The sequence below is a fragment of the Stegastes partitus genome, unplaced genomic scaffold, assembly GCF_000690725.1.
Source record: "Stegastes partitus isolate 25-593 unplaced genomic scaffold, Stegastes_partitus-1.0.2 Scaffold189, whole genome shotgun sequence".
NCBI classification, from domain to species: domain Eukaryota; kingdom Metazoa; phylum Chordata; class Actinopteri; family Pomacentridae; genus Stegastes; species Stegastes partitus.
In genome coordinates, this window is record NW_007577920.1 from 55,523 (window position 1) to 74,106 (window position 18,584).

At 39.4% G+C, this 18,584-nt stretch overlaps 1 protein-coding gene across 1 annotated transcript in view; it reads left to right on the plus strand.

The window, feature by feature from the left end:
- Nucleotides 1–18,362, plus strand: part of LOC103356187 (sarcoplasmic/endoplasmic reticulum calcium ATPase 2) — a 26,623-nt gene extending 8,261 nt beyond the window's left edge. The window contains exons 7-24 of the mRNA XM_008280258.1: nucleotides 2,930–3,119; nucleotides 4,953–5,108; nucleotides 5,270–5,411; nucleotides 5,707–5,873; nucleotides 6,708–6,796; nucleotides 6,956–7,058; nucleotides 7,238–7,369; nucleotides 7,514–7,639; nucleotides 7,726–7,947; nucleotides 8,181–8,292; nucleotides 11,305–11,543; nucleotides 11,646–11,866; nucleotides 12,038–12,240; nucleotides 12,499–12,584; nucleotides 13,876–14,009; nucleotides 14,212–14,329; nucleotides 14,519–14,653; nucleotides 14,776–18,362. Coding sequence (XP_008278480.1) covers nucleotides 2,930–3,119; nucleotides 4,953–5,108; nucleotides 5,270–5,411; nucleotides 5,707–5,873; nucleotides 6,708–6,796; nucleotides 6,956–7,058; nucleotides 7,238–7,369; nucleotides 7,514–7,639; nucleotides 7,726–7,947; nucleotides 8,181–8,292; nucleotides 11,305–11,543; nucleotides 11,646–11,866; nucleotides 12,038–12,240; nucleotides 12,499–12,584; nucleotides 13,876–14,009; nucleotides 14,212–14,329; nucleotides 14,519–14,653; nucleotides 14,776–14,958 — 2,758 coding nt within the window. The 3' untranslated portion in view covers nucleotides 14,959–18,362. The remainder of the gene's footprint in view (nucleotides 1–2,929; nucleotides 3,120–4,952; nucleotides 5,109–5,269; nucleotides 5,412–5,706; nucleotides 5,874–6,707; nucleotides 6,797–6,955; nucleotides 7,059–7,237; nucleotides 7,370–7,513; nucleotides 7,640–7,725; nucleotides 7,948–8,180; nucleotides 8,293–11,304; nucleotides 11,544–11,645; nucleotides 11,867–12,037; nucleotides 12,241–12,498; nucleotides 12,585–13,875; nucleotides 14,010–14,211; nucleotides 14,330–14,518; nucleotides 14,654–14,775) is intronic.
- The last annotated feature ends 222 nt before the right edge of the window (nucleotides 18,363–18,584 follow it).

An 18,584-nucleotide genomic window follows, 5' to 3' on the forward strand; every position in this document is an offset into this window, starting at 1 on the left:
AGTAAATAATTCTATTTTTTATTTGCTAATATAATACTTGCTCATACTTATACCCTATTTTGAGGGGAAACTGTCACTGCATCCTTGGTCTATCACCACTTAATAAAAATGGACTTGATGTTAAGAATAAAAAAATAAATCAGTGTTTTTCTCTCTATTATGGAATGATGAATAGGTGCAAGACCAGCCTGTGCTGCAGAATAGCTGTGTAAGACTACACCCGCCTAGCCATTGTAGTAGACCAAGCACACAACCCCAATTTCAACAGCATTTACCAACAGCAACAGCCTCCACCAGCAGAAAAGCGCATCTCAGAAACGGCTTAAGGAATTGTTAAAATTGGTTGTGCAGAAACAAGCTTGATCCACACAGGGCCCACCCCACAATCCACATCACCCAAGGGATCCACTGCCAACCTCAAGTCTTTTATAAATATGTTCTCTCCAGTCGTTTGTGTGTCGTACTGCAGGGAGTATGAGAGGACCTTTATATTTAATCACACAGCATTTCTAGTGTATGACTGTTTAGACATGGTTGTAATAACATTGTGGGCCACTGATTTGAGAGGAGATGGAAATTCCAATCTAGCATTGCTTTCAACATCTCTGAGTGAATCTGAGCGTATTTTCTGGTGTTTTCTCAACATTTTCCTGAACTTTTCTTTTGTTTGAGAAAGCAAGTGGACAGATGGGACCCAATGGGACCTCCTTCTATTGGCCCGCTGTCCTTTAAACAACTGAAATGAGTCATCTGAAAAGAATTCTATTTAAGTAAACACTTTGAGTTCAGTTGTATCAACAAAAAAATGAGTCCAGCTGAGTTGTTTGAACAGTGTTCTGAACAGTGTACTTGCACACATGTACAGTTTTATCTTGACCCAGTAAGAAAATTGTTGAATCCTCCAGATACCCATTGATATTTTTAGCTGCTCAGAGAGAGGAAATAGGGATACTTGTGTGTGTGTGTGTGTGTGTGTGTGTGTCTTAGTGGTCCAGTGTCCTTCTATCTGTAGTAAAAGTACTAATCCAGAGCATGGGAACTCGGTGCCACAAGTCAGCTGGAATTACAGGACAGAGCTGCACGCTGTGCTTAATGTGACTCATTGGATTCTCTTTGGATGGTTTTTGACCAAAGATGTTGGAGTGATCAGTAGATCTGTGCATGTTTAGTAGCTTGTGCTAGTAAATTGCACAGGTTACGGCCTTTTTAAACCCATCAACTTGTTTACCTTTATACATTCAGGCTGGTGCCCAGTAGAACCACAGTCTAATCTTCTGGCTACAAAGCAGGGGCAAGTTTGGGGTAAGGGGACTTGCTCAAAGGGGACTTGCTCAAAGGCCTCACAGTGATGTTGATGGGGGAGGGCAAGAGTTGCTTTTTCACTTTACCCCTTCCGGTCACGCACTTGCTTCACTTATTTTCATTTTCAGATATTTATTTATTTGATCAGGGACCATGCATTTTACATAGAAAACATCTAATGTATTACAGATAGAGTGTATAGCATTAAGCTAATTTTCAACTCCATCTGTGGTTGGGCTTTTCGGTAAAAATCGACAAAGGACCAACAACACCAATAAAAACAGCACAGACCCTGCTGCCGTCCTGTCTATGGATGAATCCACAGAGTGGCTGTGGCAGTGATTTATTGAGGCATTTAAAGATTAATTTGAGGAAGCAAAGATCGATGAAGCTTTCAAAACTCAAAAAATTGTGTTTTTTTAAAATAAGACGGTGATGCCACTGCATTGTTTTTTTTAATCCATAGTTTTCAGAGCTTGATTGTATAATGAGCTTATGTGTTTTATTGTAGATGGGGCTGCTTGAGCCCAAACTGTCAGACAATATGAGATACTGGAGAAGATCATAGCGTACATGTACAGTAGGGCTGTCTGGTTAGGAATATAATTTCTGATTAATTTAAAGCAGTTCAGATTTTTTTAACTGTTTGTAAAATCTTCTTTACATGGAGATTAAATTTAAGTTGAAGGTCTAATACAACCACAAGGTCCTTGAATTCTGCTACTGAACTGATTTCTTGGTTTTGTATATTAACTTTAAAATATCGTTGGTTTGATTTCCTAACAGAGAAACACATAGACACTGTTTATCCTGGGTTTCAATGAATAAACATCAATGAATCCTGTCTACATTTAATTCTCTAATTTCAAACATTACTTGATACATTAACTAGTCCTTTTCCAGGCTTATATTTCAGTCGCCTCTCTCTCTACTCCTCTAAATGGTTTCTTTGTAGTACATCAGTAAAAATAATATCAGTAAGGCAACAAACAGAAACAGAGCTTAAGCTGGCCTGATTTGGCTGACTGTGTGTAGTACAGCAGTCTGGTGTCGGGTGGTGACTCAAGCCCTTCTTTTATGGCAGGTGCAGATTGGAAACAGGTGAGTCACTCCCCACAATAGGTGTCCTCATCCAGCTGATTATCCATTGAATGTCCAATACACACAAATATTATTTCAGTTGTTTTGACAATCACCTGATCAAAGTAACAAGGTCACACTGTGGAGTCTGGTAGCTGTTTGCTAAGTAAATGCAGCATGTGGAAAAAACATGTTTGCAACTTGCATCTTTTACTTGAGGTGAGGTAGGAGAGCCTTGCTAGTTTGAGCTGCAGAATCTGTGGCTGTTCAACCTTTGATGTGTAATCCTTCACTGTATTGAATATTTTGTTATGAGCAAGACTAGAATTTGACTTCTTGTGGCTGTTACTCTCTGAATAAGTACCAAAAGTTGCTTTTCATAGTCATTCATACCCATTGTATTTTGTTTTTTTCTTTGAAGTGATGGAGGAGATTAAACCAAAGTATATTGACGAACGTTGATATCACATATGACCTAATCTAATCTCAAAAAACAGTGATGAAAAGTAAATTTTTGTTTTTGTTTTGTTTTTGTTTTTTTTGTCTCTGTACCCCCATCCCAACCCCAAGTTGGTGATAAGGTCCCAGCTGACATCAGGCTGACTTCCATCCGTTCCACCACACTCAGGGTGGACCAGTCCATTCTGACAGGGGAGTCTGTGTCAGTGCTGAAACACACAGATCCTGTACCAGATCCCAGAGCTGTCAACCAGGACAAGAAGAACATGCTGTTCTCCGTGAGTTTTGTTAACCATATTTGCCTCCTACTTTTAGAAATGTAGTTTTAGACATAAGTATGTTTTCTAATTCACATACAACACAGAACACACAGTTAGGAAAAAACATAAAGATAAACAGGATTACAACACTGGCGACCATCTTTTTAAGTAATAAAGTTACTCCCCATTACTTGCACTTCAAGGATAAGGTTGGCATTATTTCAATATTTTTGTCAACATCAATAAGCCTCAGTGTTGCAGGGTGACATATTCCTTCATTACCACACACATTGGAGTTTACCCAGACTCATTCCTGCCCACTGTGCTGCTTTCCTAAATACACACTAGAGCTCCAAATATCCACTAGAGAATCAAATATGGATAAATCTGCTGCAGCAATTTGTCCCCAGTGACTCTGTTTTAACTTGAATAACATTTAGTTAAACAAACAAACAAACAATGAAAAGGCCAGCTGTGACACAATAATAAGGTTGTTTTGTTGTTGTTGTCTGAAAACTATGCATCTATATTCTGAAAAAAAAAGTGCATCTTCAGTTGGAGTTGATGGCCTGGGCCTTAGAGCCGGTTGAGTCAGAATGTATTATTGGTTTTGCTCTTTTCATGGCATTCATTGGTAGGTGTGTCACTTTTCACAGTCACCGTCCACAATCTGAATCACAATTGACCTCACAGATTGATTATCTCATGTAGTCACATGATTAGTTGCCAGGATACCAAGCCTGTCACTTTCTTGCATTCTGTTTTTGTGCTGATTTCATTCTGGAAATTTTGACCAGTCATGCTCTTTCTCAGTTCATGTGGAAAGTTTGAATCTACAATTTAACATTGCAAGATCGCCTACCATGATTTGTTATAGGCAATAGGGGGGGGAAAAACAGAACAATGCCACAGTGCAATGTGTGAGATTCAGACCAAAGAACCTTTTTGCAGTTCACCTTAGAGTCCCAAACATGCCTTCTGGTAAAGTCTAGTCTAGATTTAATATGACATTTTTTTTCCTCTTTGCCACTCTCCCCCAAATATCTGATTCATGAAGAACAGGCAACAGTTATTGTGTGGACAGCCTCTCACACCTCAGTCACTAAAGCTTGTAACTCCATCAGAGGAGTCATAGGTGTGTTGATGGCCTTCCTCACTAGTCTCCTTCTTGCATGGTCATTCAGGTTTTTAGGATGGTCTGCTCTATGTGCCCTATTCCTTCCATTTATCAATGATACATTTGTCTGTACTCCAGTAGACACTCAGTGGCTTGGAATTTGTTCTTGACTTATCTCCTGACTTCTGCTTTTCAGTGACCGTTTCACAGAGTTGCTTGGAGTGTTCTTTTGTCTTCATGGTGTAGTTATAGCCTGGAGTACTGAAGAACCAATGTCTAAGCCTTCCAAATAAAGGTTTCTTTACACTACAATCACGTCGCACACGTTCACCGCACTCGGATATCTCCATTTCGCTAATTGTGTAACTGCAAGCACTGTGTGGCTGTACCTGTGTTAAATTCGGTGAATCACTAAAAGAGGAATGAATACCTGTAACATACTTGTAACACAGGCAACGCATCCATGGTTAAAGTGTGTGTTTGTGTTTTGTATTATCTCTGTCAAACACCTGTGTCTGCCGAGTCACCTGTAGACATGCAGACTGTCTTTGCTTGTGTGGTTATCTGTGTACTTCTGGAGTCAGTGTAACCTCACATGGTAATGTGGTTCTTCTATATCACACATTGGACCATGCTATTAAAGGAGAATTATAATAGAGAAATTAGATTTCACTTTTTATGATGAAAGCAAATTTGACAGACGTGGAGTTAAGCTCATCATCATATTTGCACAGGGTACCAATATTGCAGCGGGCCGAGCCATTGGGGTTGTCGTGGCAACAGGGGTGCAGACAGAGATTGGAAAAATCCGAGACGAGATGGCATCCACTGACCCTGAAAGAACCCCACTACAACAGAAATTAGACCAGTTTGGAGAACAACTGTCTAAGGCAAGAACCTGTGTGTTTTTGTGTGTGTTTCTGTCTTTTCAAAGACTTTGGACTCCAACTTTGAATTCGTTATTGATTTTAACAATTTAAAAATCCATAGAAATAATCTGTAGAATTAATATATGTCTCTGTTCATACCTGTGTTTCTTTGTGTCTTACAGGTCATCAGTGTGATATGTGTGGCTGTGTGGGCCATCAATGTGGGACATTTCAATGACCCAGTCCATGGAGGCAGCTGGCTGAGAGGAGCTGTTTATTATTTCAAGATTGCAGTCGCACTGGCAGTAGCCGCAATACCAGAAGGTCCAGCTTCTTATCTGTCCTGTGCAGAAACATCACTTCTTCTTTACACACGCATATTTTCTGTTTTTGCTATTGGTGGTATTTAGTACAGGTATCCCACTGTAGCCACTTCAGCCACTTTCAGACATGCACTTTATTTTCAAAGTATAAACTCATGAGAATGATACTAAGTAGTATTCAGATACACATGTCCTGTGTAATCCTCACCATGTAAGGTGCAGGCATTAGGAGGTTTTGAAATAAGAAGTATGGAATATTTTGTTTTCTCATGACTTCCTATTGCGTTCCCTTCCAGGCCTTCCAGCAGTCATCACTACTTGCCTGGCACTAGGCACCAGGAGGATGGCCAGAAAGAACGCCATTGTCCGCAGCCTGCCTTCAGTGGAGACGCTGGGTTGCACCTCTGTGATCTGCTCCGATAAAACAGGAACATTAACCACCAACCAGATGTCAGTCTGCAGGGTAAGATGCAGGAGGCACATCACATCAAACTAATAGATAAGTGGCTGACACACACCTAAGATTATATAAACAACATAAACATATTTCAGCCAGTGGCTAATATAAGCTGGTTAAAATATAAGAATATTAAGGAAGTTGACATTACTTTTAGCCGACTACAGTGGCTCATTTCAAGATTTTTCACCATCAAAGCCAAAAAATAATGGAATGGCTATGATACTTGTAATGTGAGAAATCTAGAGCATCAAGAAAACAGGAAAGTTACCAGTTGAGAAGAACAGGAAAAAGTGTTTGAGAAAATAGCATTTATTTTAATTAGTAGAAACTGAAAACAGCAGAGTGGTGCGTATAAGATAACTGTCGCTGCACTGTTTGAGTCAGTGTTAGGGATGGCTACATAACAATGATATGAAGTAGTCAGTAATTACTATTTTGTAGGACATGAAGTGATTCACTGCAGCATTATCTAATCTACACATTATCTATTGCTTCCACAAGTAAGGTCTTTATTTCTAATATCCACAGCTTTTTATGATGTTGTACAAAGATATATCTAGAGATTCTAGAGGCCTGGTAAATGCCTTGGGCTTTTTTTGTGTGTTCCTCGAACCGTGTCTGAGCATCAGACAGTAAATACAACATGACTGAACTGATGTACATTTTCTCTCTCTACCCCTCATTACCTGCCACAGGCCATTTCCCTTTTATCTGAGATTTGGTTAAAATTTACATTTAAGAATAAACTGATGCACTGGCCTCCGAATGTAATTTTCTAACATGACTGAACTTATCCAGAGCTGCAGTGTCTGATTGTGTGTATGTGCATTTGTTCAGATGTTCATAGTAGACAGTGTGTCGGGGGAGCGCTGCAGCCTTAGTGAATTTGCAGTGACTGGATCTACTTATGCCCCTGAAGGAGAAGTGTAAGTGTCTTTAACTTTTAACACAAAATCCTCAACCTTTGACAGTTTATGGATTATGAGAGCCCACACTTATAAATAATTGATCTCTTTGCTACAATTTAAATATCTGTTTCATTTTTCACTATTTATTTTCTCTTTTCTTTGCTCTCATCCTTCTAGTTACAAGGATGGCTCGATGGTAAAGTGCAGTCAGTTTGAAGGCCTGGTGGAGATGGCTTCCATCTGTGCTCTGTGTAATGACTCATCACTGGACTATAATGAGGTGAGAAATGCAAACATGGCTGCAGTAATTGCTCAGACTGTCATCGATGATCAAATATGGTTTTGGAAATTTTCAGCCTGGAATCTAGCTTTAACTGTTTGTTACCACAAATGCTTCTCTAAATTGGTCAGTACATAGGCCAGTTAACAGTTAACAGCATCCTTTTACCTTTCCTTCAGGCAAAGGGTGTGTACGAAAAGGTCGGCGAAGCAACAGAGACTGCCCTCTGCTGTCTGGTTGAGAAAATGAATGTGTTCGACACTGACCTGAGAGGACTTAGCTCAGCTGAGAGAGCTACGGCCTGCTGCTCTGTAAGTGTGTGTGCACAGCTAGTATATAGATGTGAACATTTTGGGATCGGTCTTTTCAGTTTTTGTGTCTGTGTTCTGCCAATTGAGCTCACTAAACTGTACTAAAATGCACATCATAGTTATCTTTTTATTGGTTGTTTTCAGGTGATTAAACAGCTGATGCGGAAGGAGCTGACGCTTGAGTTTTCCAGAGACAGGAAGTCTATGTCTGTCTTCTGTTCATCTAATAAACTCACTAGGTTTGCCTCTGGAGCCAAGATGTTTGTCAAGGTAAGTTACACACTACCATACATTTGATTATCCACTGGCCAACAAGATACAATCCTGTCCTGATGTGTCTTACCTTGTCCCCTCAGGGAGCTCCAGAGAGCATGCTGGAGCGCTGTAATTATATCCGGGTTAGTGGCTCAGCTCGTGTGCCTTTGAGCCCGGCAGTTCGAGAACAGATCCTGTCCACTGTACGGGAGTGGGGGTCAGGCCGAGACACGCTGCGTTGCCTTGCCATGGCAACCAGGGACACACCCCCTGACATTCACTGTCTCAACCTGGAGAACTCAGCGGCCTTTGCTGACTATGAGGTGATGATGATAATAGTGCAGACATGTGCTTAAGCTCTGATGTAAAATTCTGCATCCATGTCATTTTTTTGTAAAATGCAGAATACTTACATTGCCAATCCTTCATTCTGCTAAAAGGTAGTTGGTTTGGTATATGTCTTTTTGTCAATCATTAACATTGGCTCTAAATAAGAAATAAAAAGTTGTTAGTTTAGTTCTCTGTGCTTACCCTCCATTGCTTTTATTCTACCCAGTCGGACCTCACCTTTGTTGGCTGTGTGGGCATGTTGGACCCTCCCAGGAAAGAGGTTCTTGGTGCAGTCCAAATGTGTCGGCAAGCTGGCATTCGAGTCATCATGATCACAGGTAAGGTTACACACACAAAACGACATAGACATTTAAATATTCAGCACACTTTGTATGCAAAAACTGTTTTGATACATGTGTCAAACCACACAGTTCCAGTATGTGCAAAGTAATACACAACAGAGATTTTCTGGCACAGGTGCATCTTCGATTAAGGCTCATTCCTCCTCAAATCACCAGATTGAAGAAAATCTTCCCACATGACCATCTCAGATTGGGTTGAAAAAATTAGGGATAGAGGTTTATCATTCTCGTCACAATCTACCATGCTGTGACTTGAATTAAAACAAAAAATATTTACTGTGATTTACCATGAACACTCTTCTGTTCATCTGACAGACCATAAAACACATCTGTAAGTTATAATAAAACAATGGACAGGTGATGCAGCTGTGCCACACTTCATATTCAACTGACGTTGCTTTAAACTGACACCCTGAAGCGAGGATGTCTCAGTTTGTTAAATCTGTTGCCCCAACTCCTCTCTCCTCACAGCTCATACTTTTTCCCTGCCCTCGATTCTCTCTAAGACACTCGGAAGCCAGAGTTTTCAGTGTCACGAAGGTGACTCTCTTTTTTTTTAACGTGGCTAAATCACCATGGTAAGGTATGATATGCAACTGACCTGCTCCAGAGGAGATTATGTTCAGAGTTGGCAATTTAAATCATCTGTAAGAAGCACCACTCTTTCACTCATTATTTTCTAAGAGTGATACAGATTCTCAGCTAAGGTTATATCTGCATATCTGTTTATCCATAACATGCAAAAATATTTGTTTGTGCCTAACTCAATTTGAAATTCTGCATTTTCCACCTCTATGGAATCAGATTGGTGTCAAACTGTTTAAACAAAGCTTCTAAAACATCAAACATAATGGGGGAAAAAAAGAAAATAAATATAATTTCAAAAGTAAAACAAATTGCTTTTACAATTGTGTATACTGTTTTTTGCAATTCTTGCTAATATATCCTTTTGCTTACAGTTCCTGTTTCTTTCTCACTGACAGCTTTGCAGTCAGGCTGCCAACTTGTTAGCACCAACATTTGCACTCCCTCAGTTTTTGTTTGCAGTTCTGACACAAACCTCCCATGTAGGCAGGTTTTGTTCAGGATGCGTTTCATTAGCTGGTGAGTTTCTGATGGAAACCTCAGTGCCCCGGCTGTAGAAAGCAGTCTGCCAGGATGAGGGATGAAGTTACAGCTGCATTATTATTCCATGGTGCAAAGAAGTCAACAGAAATGCGACAGATTGGCTACGTTCAGGCTGCAGGTTGCAAGTACTGCCTGTGCGTTCCGGCCACTTCCACGCCGTCAGAGCACGCCCCTGGGCTGGAAGTCTCCTCCTCCTCCCCGACCGCGCCAAATATTTGGATATTCATCATTACTTGGGCATGAATATCCAGAGACCAGAAAGTGCTATTCAGACCAGCCCTATTGGTTATTATAACAACTATGAACAATGAATATTAACAACAAATTACCCTTCAAGCATCAAGCTCTCCTTTTATCTCGACCTCCGTTTTGACAATCCGACAGCCTTGCTATCCGACATAAAAGAAGGTTTTACATTTAGTGTCGGATTATCGAGTCACAACTGTACATAATATAATAAGTTATGTTTTTGTCAGTTCACCAGTGTAAATCGCAGAGGGAAAAAAAACTAAATTTGGTGGATGGACACAGGTGTAGGTGTGCTGCAAACTGCAGTGAGGTGACTGTCACAAATAAGAATTTCTGTACCTTGCAGTGTTCTGTGCAAGCCGAATTTGTGGCCCTTTCCAGCTAATGCTCTGTGCATTATCAGCATATAACATAGACATTGTTGTCTGTATGGACTGCAAATCAAAAGATCATTAATATCCTGGATCAAAGAAGAGTCGATGTCAGTATTTGCAAGATCTTGTGTCGCCATAAAGCTAAAAATATTTGGCAATTACAAATATCTGGAAAGTCTGGTGTATTTCCTGCTTTTTCTACTTCAGAGGTATCTTGATGATGGGTTCAATAGGACACTGAAAAAGGCTAGCATAAGCTGATGTATAGCAACAGTTCTCAAGACGGTGAAATGCAGGGTGTGCAGCTGTAATAATTTGGTTTATAGCTTGGAGACAACATTTCCTGGAGTCAGTCTTCCATCACAGGATACATTGGTATGTTGCAGGGGCCCTGAAATTCAACAAGCACACCGACATCCACTATTCCATTAACAGTATCCCAGATATCCTCCGTTGGTTCTTTTGTGAATGGACACTGTCTTTTATTAAACAATGTGACACTGAGGTGGAGTTGGATGACTGCTACATTAGCTGAGGAGCTCAGGATCAGTGTCCAAGAGCTGCTGAGTATATGTAGCACAAGTGGAATCAGAATCTGACAGGAATTTTCCTCTGGCTTGGGCGTCGCCATGAAAGGTTTTGGTCTTTGGTCTAACACAAATTCTTTTGCAGTGGTGGGAAGCGCAGAGACATTAGAAATGTGATACATTGTACCATTCAAGGACACATTAATCTGTGGGCCTTCTGTGAAGCCATCCACAGGAGAGACAACGTAAGCTCAAAACCTCTGTAATGCACCTTGGAAAAATAAAGATTGCCTTTTGTGCTTTAAAATGAACATTAGGCTGACTGAGTGCAGTGCTCAGTTGCTGAGGACGACCCGCCCAGAACCTTACCACTGTCATTTTCTGAAGCCATTGTTGGTATGTCACTCTGAATCCTAGCCATGTTGTCCTTGTGAACTTTTGTTACCATTTTAAACTAACTGAAAAGGGATAGCTGCACACAGTGTTCCCACTGCTGGGGGCTGTCAGAAAAACAATTCTCAATTTAAAACAGGCTATCTGAAAAAAATTTAAACTTACAATCGAGGAGCTGCTGACGTGACATGTCTCTTGCTCCTGGATGTGGGTACATGTTCAGGGCTGTATAGCTCATTTCACGTCGTGTTTTATTTGGAAATTTCACGTTCAGGATTTTACTATGAAATGAATTGAACTTTTTGGTTCTCCTCCAGGTGACAACAAAGGGACAGCCCTGTCTATCTGCAGGAGGGTCGGCATCATCACAGAGCAGGAAGAGGAACAGGAGGGCACTGGGATCGTTGGGGGCCTGACTGGGAGGGAGTTTGACGAGCTGCCTCCTCACCTGCAACGTCAGGCCTGTCGGACCGCGCACTGCTTCGCCCGTGTGGAACCGGCCCACAAGAGCCGTATAGTGGAGTACCTGCAAAGCCTAAGTGACATCACTGCCATGGTGAGAGTGTGACTTTGTACTTGAAGCAGTGTCATAGTTGTGTAGATAACAACAAAAGCAGTTGTCTCCACTTATTTACTATCGTCTCTTTCATTGGTTCAGACTGGAGATGGGGTGAACGATGCACCAGCACTGAAGAAGGCAGAGATTGGCATTGCTATGGGCAGTGGCACAGCAGTGGCCAAGTCAGCGTCTGAGATGATCCTGGCTGATGACAACTTCTCCACCATTGTGGCCGCTGTAGAGGAGGGCAGAGCCATTTACAACAACATGAAACAGTTTATCAGATACCTGATATCGTCCAACATAGGAGAAGTGGTCTGGTTAGTTGGAAAACACACTTAGCTGATACAAGTGTATGCAAAAAAAGATATAGCCGAAAATTAAGTGGTGTCCTCATTTATTGTCTGAGATCCTGGGTAAGACATTTTTCATATTGATAATCCACTAAATCTCTTTGTTTCCTCCTCCTCCATCTGTTATTCTTTCCTCAGTATTTTCTTAACAGCGGCCCTGGGCATGCCTGAAGCTCTGATCCCAGTCCAGCTGCTATGGGTCAACCTGGTCACTGACGGTTTCCCAGCAACTGCTTTGGGCTTCAACCCTCCAGACCTGGACATCATGTCTCGTCCTCCCCGCACCCCCAAAGAGCCTCTAATCTCCAGTTGGCTGTTCTGTCGCTACCTCATCATTGGATGTGAGTGATGAACCTGGGACATGGTGGCATCATCAAATAATTATGATAGAATGACTATCATTACAGACACCTGCTACCATAATTAAAGCTTAATAATTAGTCATTGCACAAGTTCTGCTAACACAGAGACCATTAGATTCCTAATTGAATATTTTAAATCAAGATAATCCAAAAATATCTGTTTAGCATATTGTCTTGTACATTTTTATATTGTAGATTGTTCTTTGTAATTACTGAACAGATTGTATTTTTCTGTAGGCTATGTGGGAGCAGCCACTGTAGGAGCTGCAGCCTGGTGGTTTATGGCAGCCCATGATGGACCAAAACTTTCCTTCTATCAACTGGTAAATGTCTTTGTTCATAATACGTACTTAAAGATAGTTGATTCATAATAAATAAGCAAGTCAGACACTGAAGGCCTGCTTTTGGTAATTGTCAGTTTTTAAGAAACAGACTGAGAATATTGAAGGTTGTGAACCAGCTCTTATCAAAAGTGTTGTTTTTTTTCTGTGCAAACATAAAAGTGAGTACTAGCAGGAGATGGTAGTACAAGAAAAACATCTGAGCATTAGCACGGTCCTTTGCTTCTTTAGAAGAGCTTCTGTCAAAGGGCTTTTATTACAGGCCTGTCTTTGCCTGTTTAATGTTGTAAAACTGGGGGAAAAAAATACCAAAAATGATTATTTATGTGTTTTAGTTTGGTTAAAAAGAACTCTGGTGTGCGTTCCTTTTTGTTGTAAGCTGATGTGAAAGTTGTTGAAAAGGGTTAGGCTTCAAAGTGGACTTGTGGAAGTTATTCATGAAAGCATAACTGACGTAGCTCAGAGTTAAATAAAATAGATATGAAATGTTAGGCTTGTTAACCCTTTCCACTCTGTACGTCCCTCTCGCAGAACTATACTGTGGCTGTCATTAAACTGCAACTCAGCACCATTTTTTGAAGTTGGCTCAGGATGGCATGTTAAATTAGGAAGCTGACTAGTACCACTATTACTAAAATAGATGCACCGTGCTTCCCTTCTTTTTCTAGGTTACAGTTTTTAAGCTCTTTATCTGGCCTGGTGATGAGGATAAGTGTCAATGTTTTACAGTTGTGGAGCTGTTTCTAACTTAAGTTAAAGATGTTTTTTACAGGTGGAAATTTGAAAGAAAGAGCAGATAGGGGCTTAAAGCATTAATAAAGACAAATTGGGCAGATGCATTACGGAAACTTGGTTGCAATTAATTATTATTTTCGTTATTCTCAAATTATTTGTTCATTTTACCAGTGAATGGTGTGTTCTATAAATTGCCTCGAAACTGTTTTTTAAAAAGTGTCTTACAGTTACCCACAGATTAAGTTGAAATCTTTGAAATTTGACTATAAAAATAGTAGTAGATTACTTTTCCGTTATTCAGTCAGTCAATCAACCATTCCAGTTCTACAGAGAACATCATGTGTACACAAGGTTTAACAAACTGCTGCATGTAGGGCTCAGATAGTTTAGATAAAAGTGCACTTGTTGGATAAGCTCTGCCAGAAGAGAAAGATGAATTTACTTTTTTGATCACAGCATTATAATTATTGATACTTTATATAGATAGAATGTCATATTTGTAGTATGAGTGTCATTTATGCATTTGTTTGTGCCTCAGTCCCATTATCTGCAGTGCACTGAAGGCCATGTCGAGTTTGCTGGTGTGCAGTGTTCAGTCTTTGAGTCTCCTTATCCAATGACTATGGCTCTGTCTGTGCTGGTCACCATAGAGATGTGCAATGCCTTAAACAGGTAAGGAAAAAACAAAGCAACACAGACTAAACTACATACCTTTAAATATCCGAAAGTTAGGAATGCTCCAGTGTTATTCAGCATATGATATGAGAATAGAATGATTTGGTATAAAACTACAGTCGGCTGTTTACAGGCTGCAACCCAGGTGGATGATGTTTGTCGCAGTGTAAACTAAAGAACTTTCTCTTGTACTTTCCAGTCTTTCAGAAAACCAGTCCTTGCTAAAAATGCCCCCTTGGTCAAACCCCTGGCTGGTGGGGGCCATCTGTCTATCCATGACCCTACATTTCCTGATTCTATACGTAGACCCACTTCCGGTAAGGATGCATGAACTGTATGTGTTTGTGAATGACTGCCGTCTGGCATTTTGTGAAACAATATTTATTTAGCAGTTATAAATTACATACGGATTAGACACAAAAGCATGTCTGAAGCTGAACATCGAAAACAGTTGTGAGGAATACAACACCCAAAAAATCAACATCCTGCTTTGATTGTGTCTCCAGGTCATATTCCAGATACGACCACTGTCATGGCCTCAGTGGGTGGTGGTGTTGAAGATGTCACTTCCTGTCATCTTGATGGATGAGGCCCTCAAGTTATTGGCCCGCAGCTATATCGAGCCAGGCACCCAGATCCAGGTCAGAGGAAGTGGTCTAAGTGGTTCTGTTAATGCACAGCAGGCTACCTCAAAGTTATGTGTGTTTTGTCTAACCTTTTGTTGTGTTCTCTCACCTTGTTGAAATCCAAATCTTAAAAAAAGTCGCTTGAAGAGGAAGATGAGCTGCAGCGAGCAAGGGCCAGTGGGGGATTGGTCGGTGTAGTGATAACAAGGCTACATCACTCAGTGAAAGGCGTGTCCTGGTCATTCGTTCTGATCTCTGCACCACTAGTAATCTGGATCTTCAGCCTGGACTCTGACATTACCAACATCTTCTGGGAGTGACTAGAGAAACTGAGGACGGGTAGGCAAGAGTGAAATAAGAAAGAGAAAAGCTAAAGATGGTATATTGGCTCTTTCAGTAAGGAAAAGGCAAAGCAAAGGTGATGAATGTTTTGTGAGATACAAGAATGTAAAAGATACCAAGTGAAACACTGAGCCAACAGACAATCAGAAAAAAAAACTAAAAGAAACTGCAAGGAAGTTTTATATGATGATCTCTTGAGGATTTAAGGTGCTGCATGTGGCTATTTTTCTTCATTGTTTAGGTCACATTTCCCTTAAATCAACATGCTTACTTACACCATAATTGTACCTAGATCTTCTTTTTTCGGCTATAGAGCTGCCACTGTTGGTCCGTTTGTCATTCCTGCACTATGGTCCACAAAGTGAAGCATTTGTCTGACCAAATACCTCTAAAATCAACATACTAACCTGCTTACTTTTGCATTCTAAAATATGAAGTTTACCATAAACATTAGCATGCTAAAGTAAACATGCTTGTTCAAAACTAGTAAGCAGGATAAATAAACTATAAAATGAGCAACATTGGCACTGGAAGAAAACGTAAAGACTACCATCAGAATCGTTAGCTTATGCAAAGCATTTTAGAATTTACACGTCTTTCCAAAACTTGACCCAGAAACTTACAGATCATCAGTGGTTCCTTTTTTTGGCTTTACTGTTTGCATTTATCTCCTCAATAGTTTAGTTTATTTCTGACTGACCTGCTTTAGAGATCTGAACATGGTTGTTCCAGTAAAACTTCATCCGTGTGTCTATTACTCATCGAATGCATTCCACAGGAGGGCAGTGTAAAGTCACAAGTTATAACATGGCTTCAAAAAATGATAGTTTCAGGAGACAAAAACAATCTAAGCTTGCCTGACAATCTTCTGTAATTGCGTGTATAACTTTGCTTTATCCATATATGAATACAGAGAGGAATATGCGTGTAGTTAGTAGTACCCAGTAGTTTAGAGTGAGAGGGAAACGTCCAACCAAGTTTAACTTTTTTTTTGTTTCAAGATGTGCTTTTTTCACTTTAATTTAACAGTATTTTGTCAATGAGTTTGGGCTCAGATGAGTCCAACATATACCTTTAATTGTTATGTTTTCAATCTAATCAGAATGGCTCAAATATAAGCAAGCTAATGTTCTGTCAGATAGTTAAGCAGCTGCTTCACCTGCCTCCTGGTACATATTTAGTAACAGCCACTCTTGACCAAAAAAAGTCATTGTTGTGGTCTAACCCATTTTCACTTTCTCATTCCAGAAATCCCTACATTATACACTGATGACCCACACCATTAAAACCACTGTCAGGTGAAGTGAATAACACTAATAATCCCGTTTCAATGGGAAACCCTTAGGTCCACACATTCCTGCTGTCTTGGCAGCACAAGCAAAACCCATGAAATATTTCACAGGTGGTTTTAATGTTATGGCCTATCAGTATAAGTCTACATATGAACTTAGGAAAAATGTGGGAAGGTAAAGGGTAATGTAACTGTAACTCATACTACAAAATAAAAAGACAAAAATTCCAGAAGTCAGAAAAGTATTTGTGTAGTAGGAATAAGTTGTTAATCACCCTGACTGTTGATATAAGTGCATGTTGATAATGTATTAATGGTAAAATGCTACACATAGCACCGTTTAGAACAACATTTCTGCTTAAAAAGTGAGTAAATTAAACACACACACACACACACACACACACACATAGACCAGCACAAGTAATAATATCTGCTTAGTGACAAGTGATTGAGCCAGTTAATTAAATGTACAACAGAATCTCATATCTGGATGCTTTAACAGTCTTTATGCTGTAATGCAAAACTGTTCACATTACTGTTAAGACTTTCTTTTAGATACTTTACATAGGACCAAAGGAGGTATTTAACTTGTAAAGGAGGACTATTAGCAGACCATTTCCAAATGTATGTTACTGCACATCATACATTTTAAACACGTAAATTGAGCTTTATATGACCAGGTACTTTAAACATCCTAAGGTTGCACAGACAGGCTGATGCAGGATTGAAGCTAGAGCTTTTAGCAGATCTGTTCGACATAAATTCCTTATTATAGCTCATCTTTAGTCATACAGTAGGACCGACAGTGAGTGTTTCCTTTATATGTGTTTTTGCAATATCTTGTCATTGTGAGATCTCACCTGGTTTGCCATTGAAGGTGTTTTCTATTTGTTTTTGTCTGATGCAGTTTCAGTGACTGTTGTGTATGCCATAAGAGAAATATCAAGATTTACTTGCAAGGGGGGAAAATTAGATTTGAGAAAGGTCATAATTGATATTTATATGAAAAATAAAAAGCCATGTCATGATAGCAGTGAAGTCACAGTAAGTAGAGCTACATGTGATTCTAATGAAAGGCTTGTTTGTGGTCACTTTCCTCTGAGCAGCATGCAGTACAGCCCCGGCCCACTCTCCTATTTGTCCTCGTTCGCTGGTGAAGTGACGTGACCACATTTGGCTGTCAGGCAAAGTGACCTGAAGCCTTACCACTGTCTTGTTTTTTTTGTTTTAAAAATTCCAACCTTGTTCTGAATATTGAAACTTTTTTTTTGTATAATGGCAACTTCATTCTTGTAATATGACTTTGTCAGATTTATTTCTTCTTTTGAAAACTGCAACTATCTTCCATGTAATTTTTGACATTATTTTCAAAATTACAACTGTATTCTTATAATATTCTTTATTCCTGAAAATATAAGACTGTTTCTTGTAAAACTGCCACTTTATTCAAAACTGAGATATTATTCTCATTATGGTATGACTGACTTTTTTCTCCATATGTTGATTAACAGGAAGTCATACGCTTCTTCAGATACCATTTCATAGTGCATAAACATGTTCCCCTGAAACAAAAAAGCATGAACCTTTATGAGTTGTTTAGTTTGTTTTAGTGACGTCTTGTTATTTATCCAAAACCACAGAATAGGTTTTTACTTTTTCAAATTTTGTTTTTGCTCTGTTTTAATTTTTTTCACATGATAGTCTGAAAATTGAAAAATGTCTTAAAGAGCATTTTGTTGCAGTCAAGTTGTTTTTGTTTTTGTTTTTTTTTTAACACTACTAGGGCAGAAGAAACCCATATAGATGCACTAATTAGCAAGTACTCCTTTATTTTTATTTATGAATACTGTATTTATTTTCATGGGGTTATTGCATTGTCACACTGTGACAACCCAGCACTAAAAAAAAACATGGCACCAAGTTTGTTTACACTGTTTGGTCATTATTATTGTTGTTGTTGTTATTATTTAAAGCTGATGCACATGTTCTTGAAAACAGAATTAGTGAAAGGGAGGGTTTTTAGAGCACCATACAGACTGTTCTTGACTGATTTGCCTGTTTAAATAAAGGCTGAATTGAAGATCCTCATAATTATGTAGCAAGAGTTTTTCCTTCTTTCTCTGTTTCTGCATCGTCACAACACATTTTCAGAGAAGCATCACTTTGTATGTAATTGTTTTTAACTTTTGCTTTTGTGCATTGAATTAGATTGACACAAATACAATTTTTAAAAAGACATTTTTAAATTTCAGCATTTAAGATATGCAGTTTTGCTTTTTTTAATAGAATATCTTTAAGTTTTAGCAGCTTTAC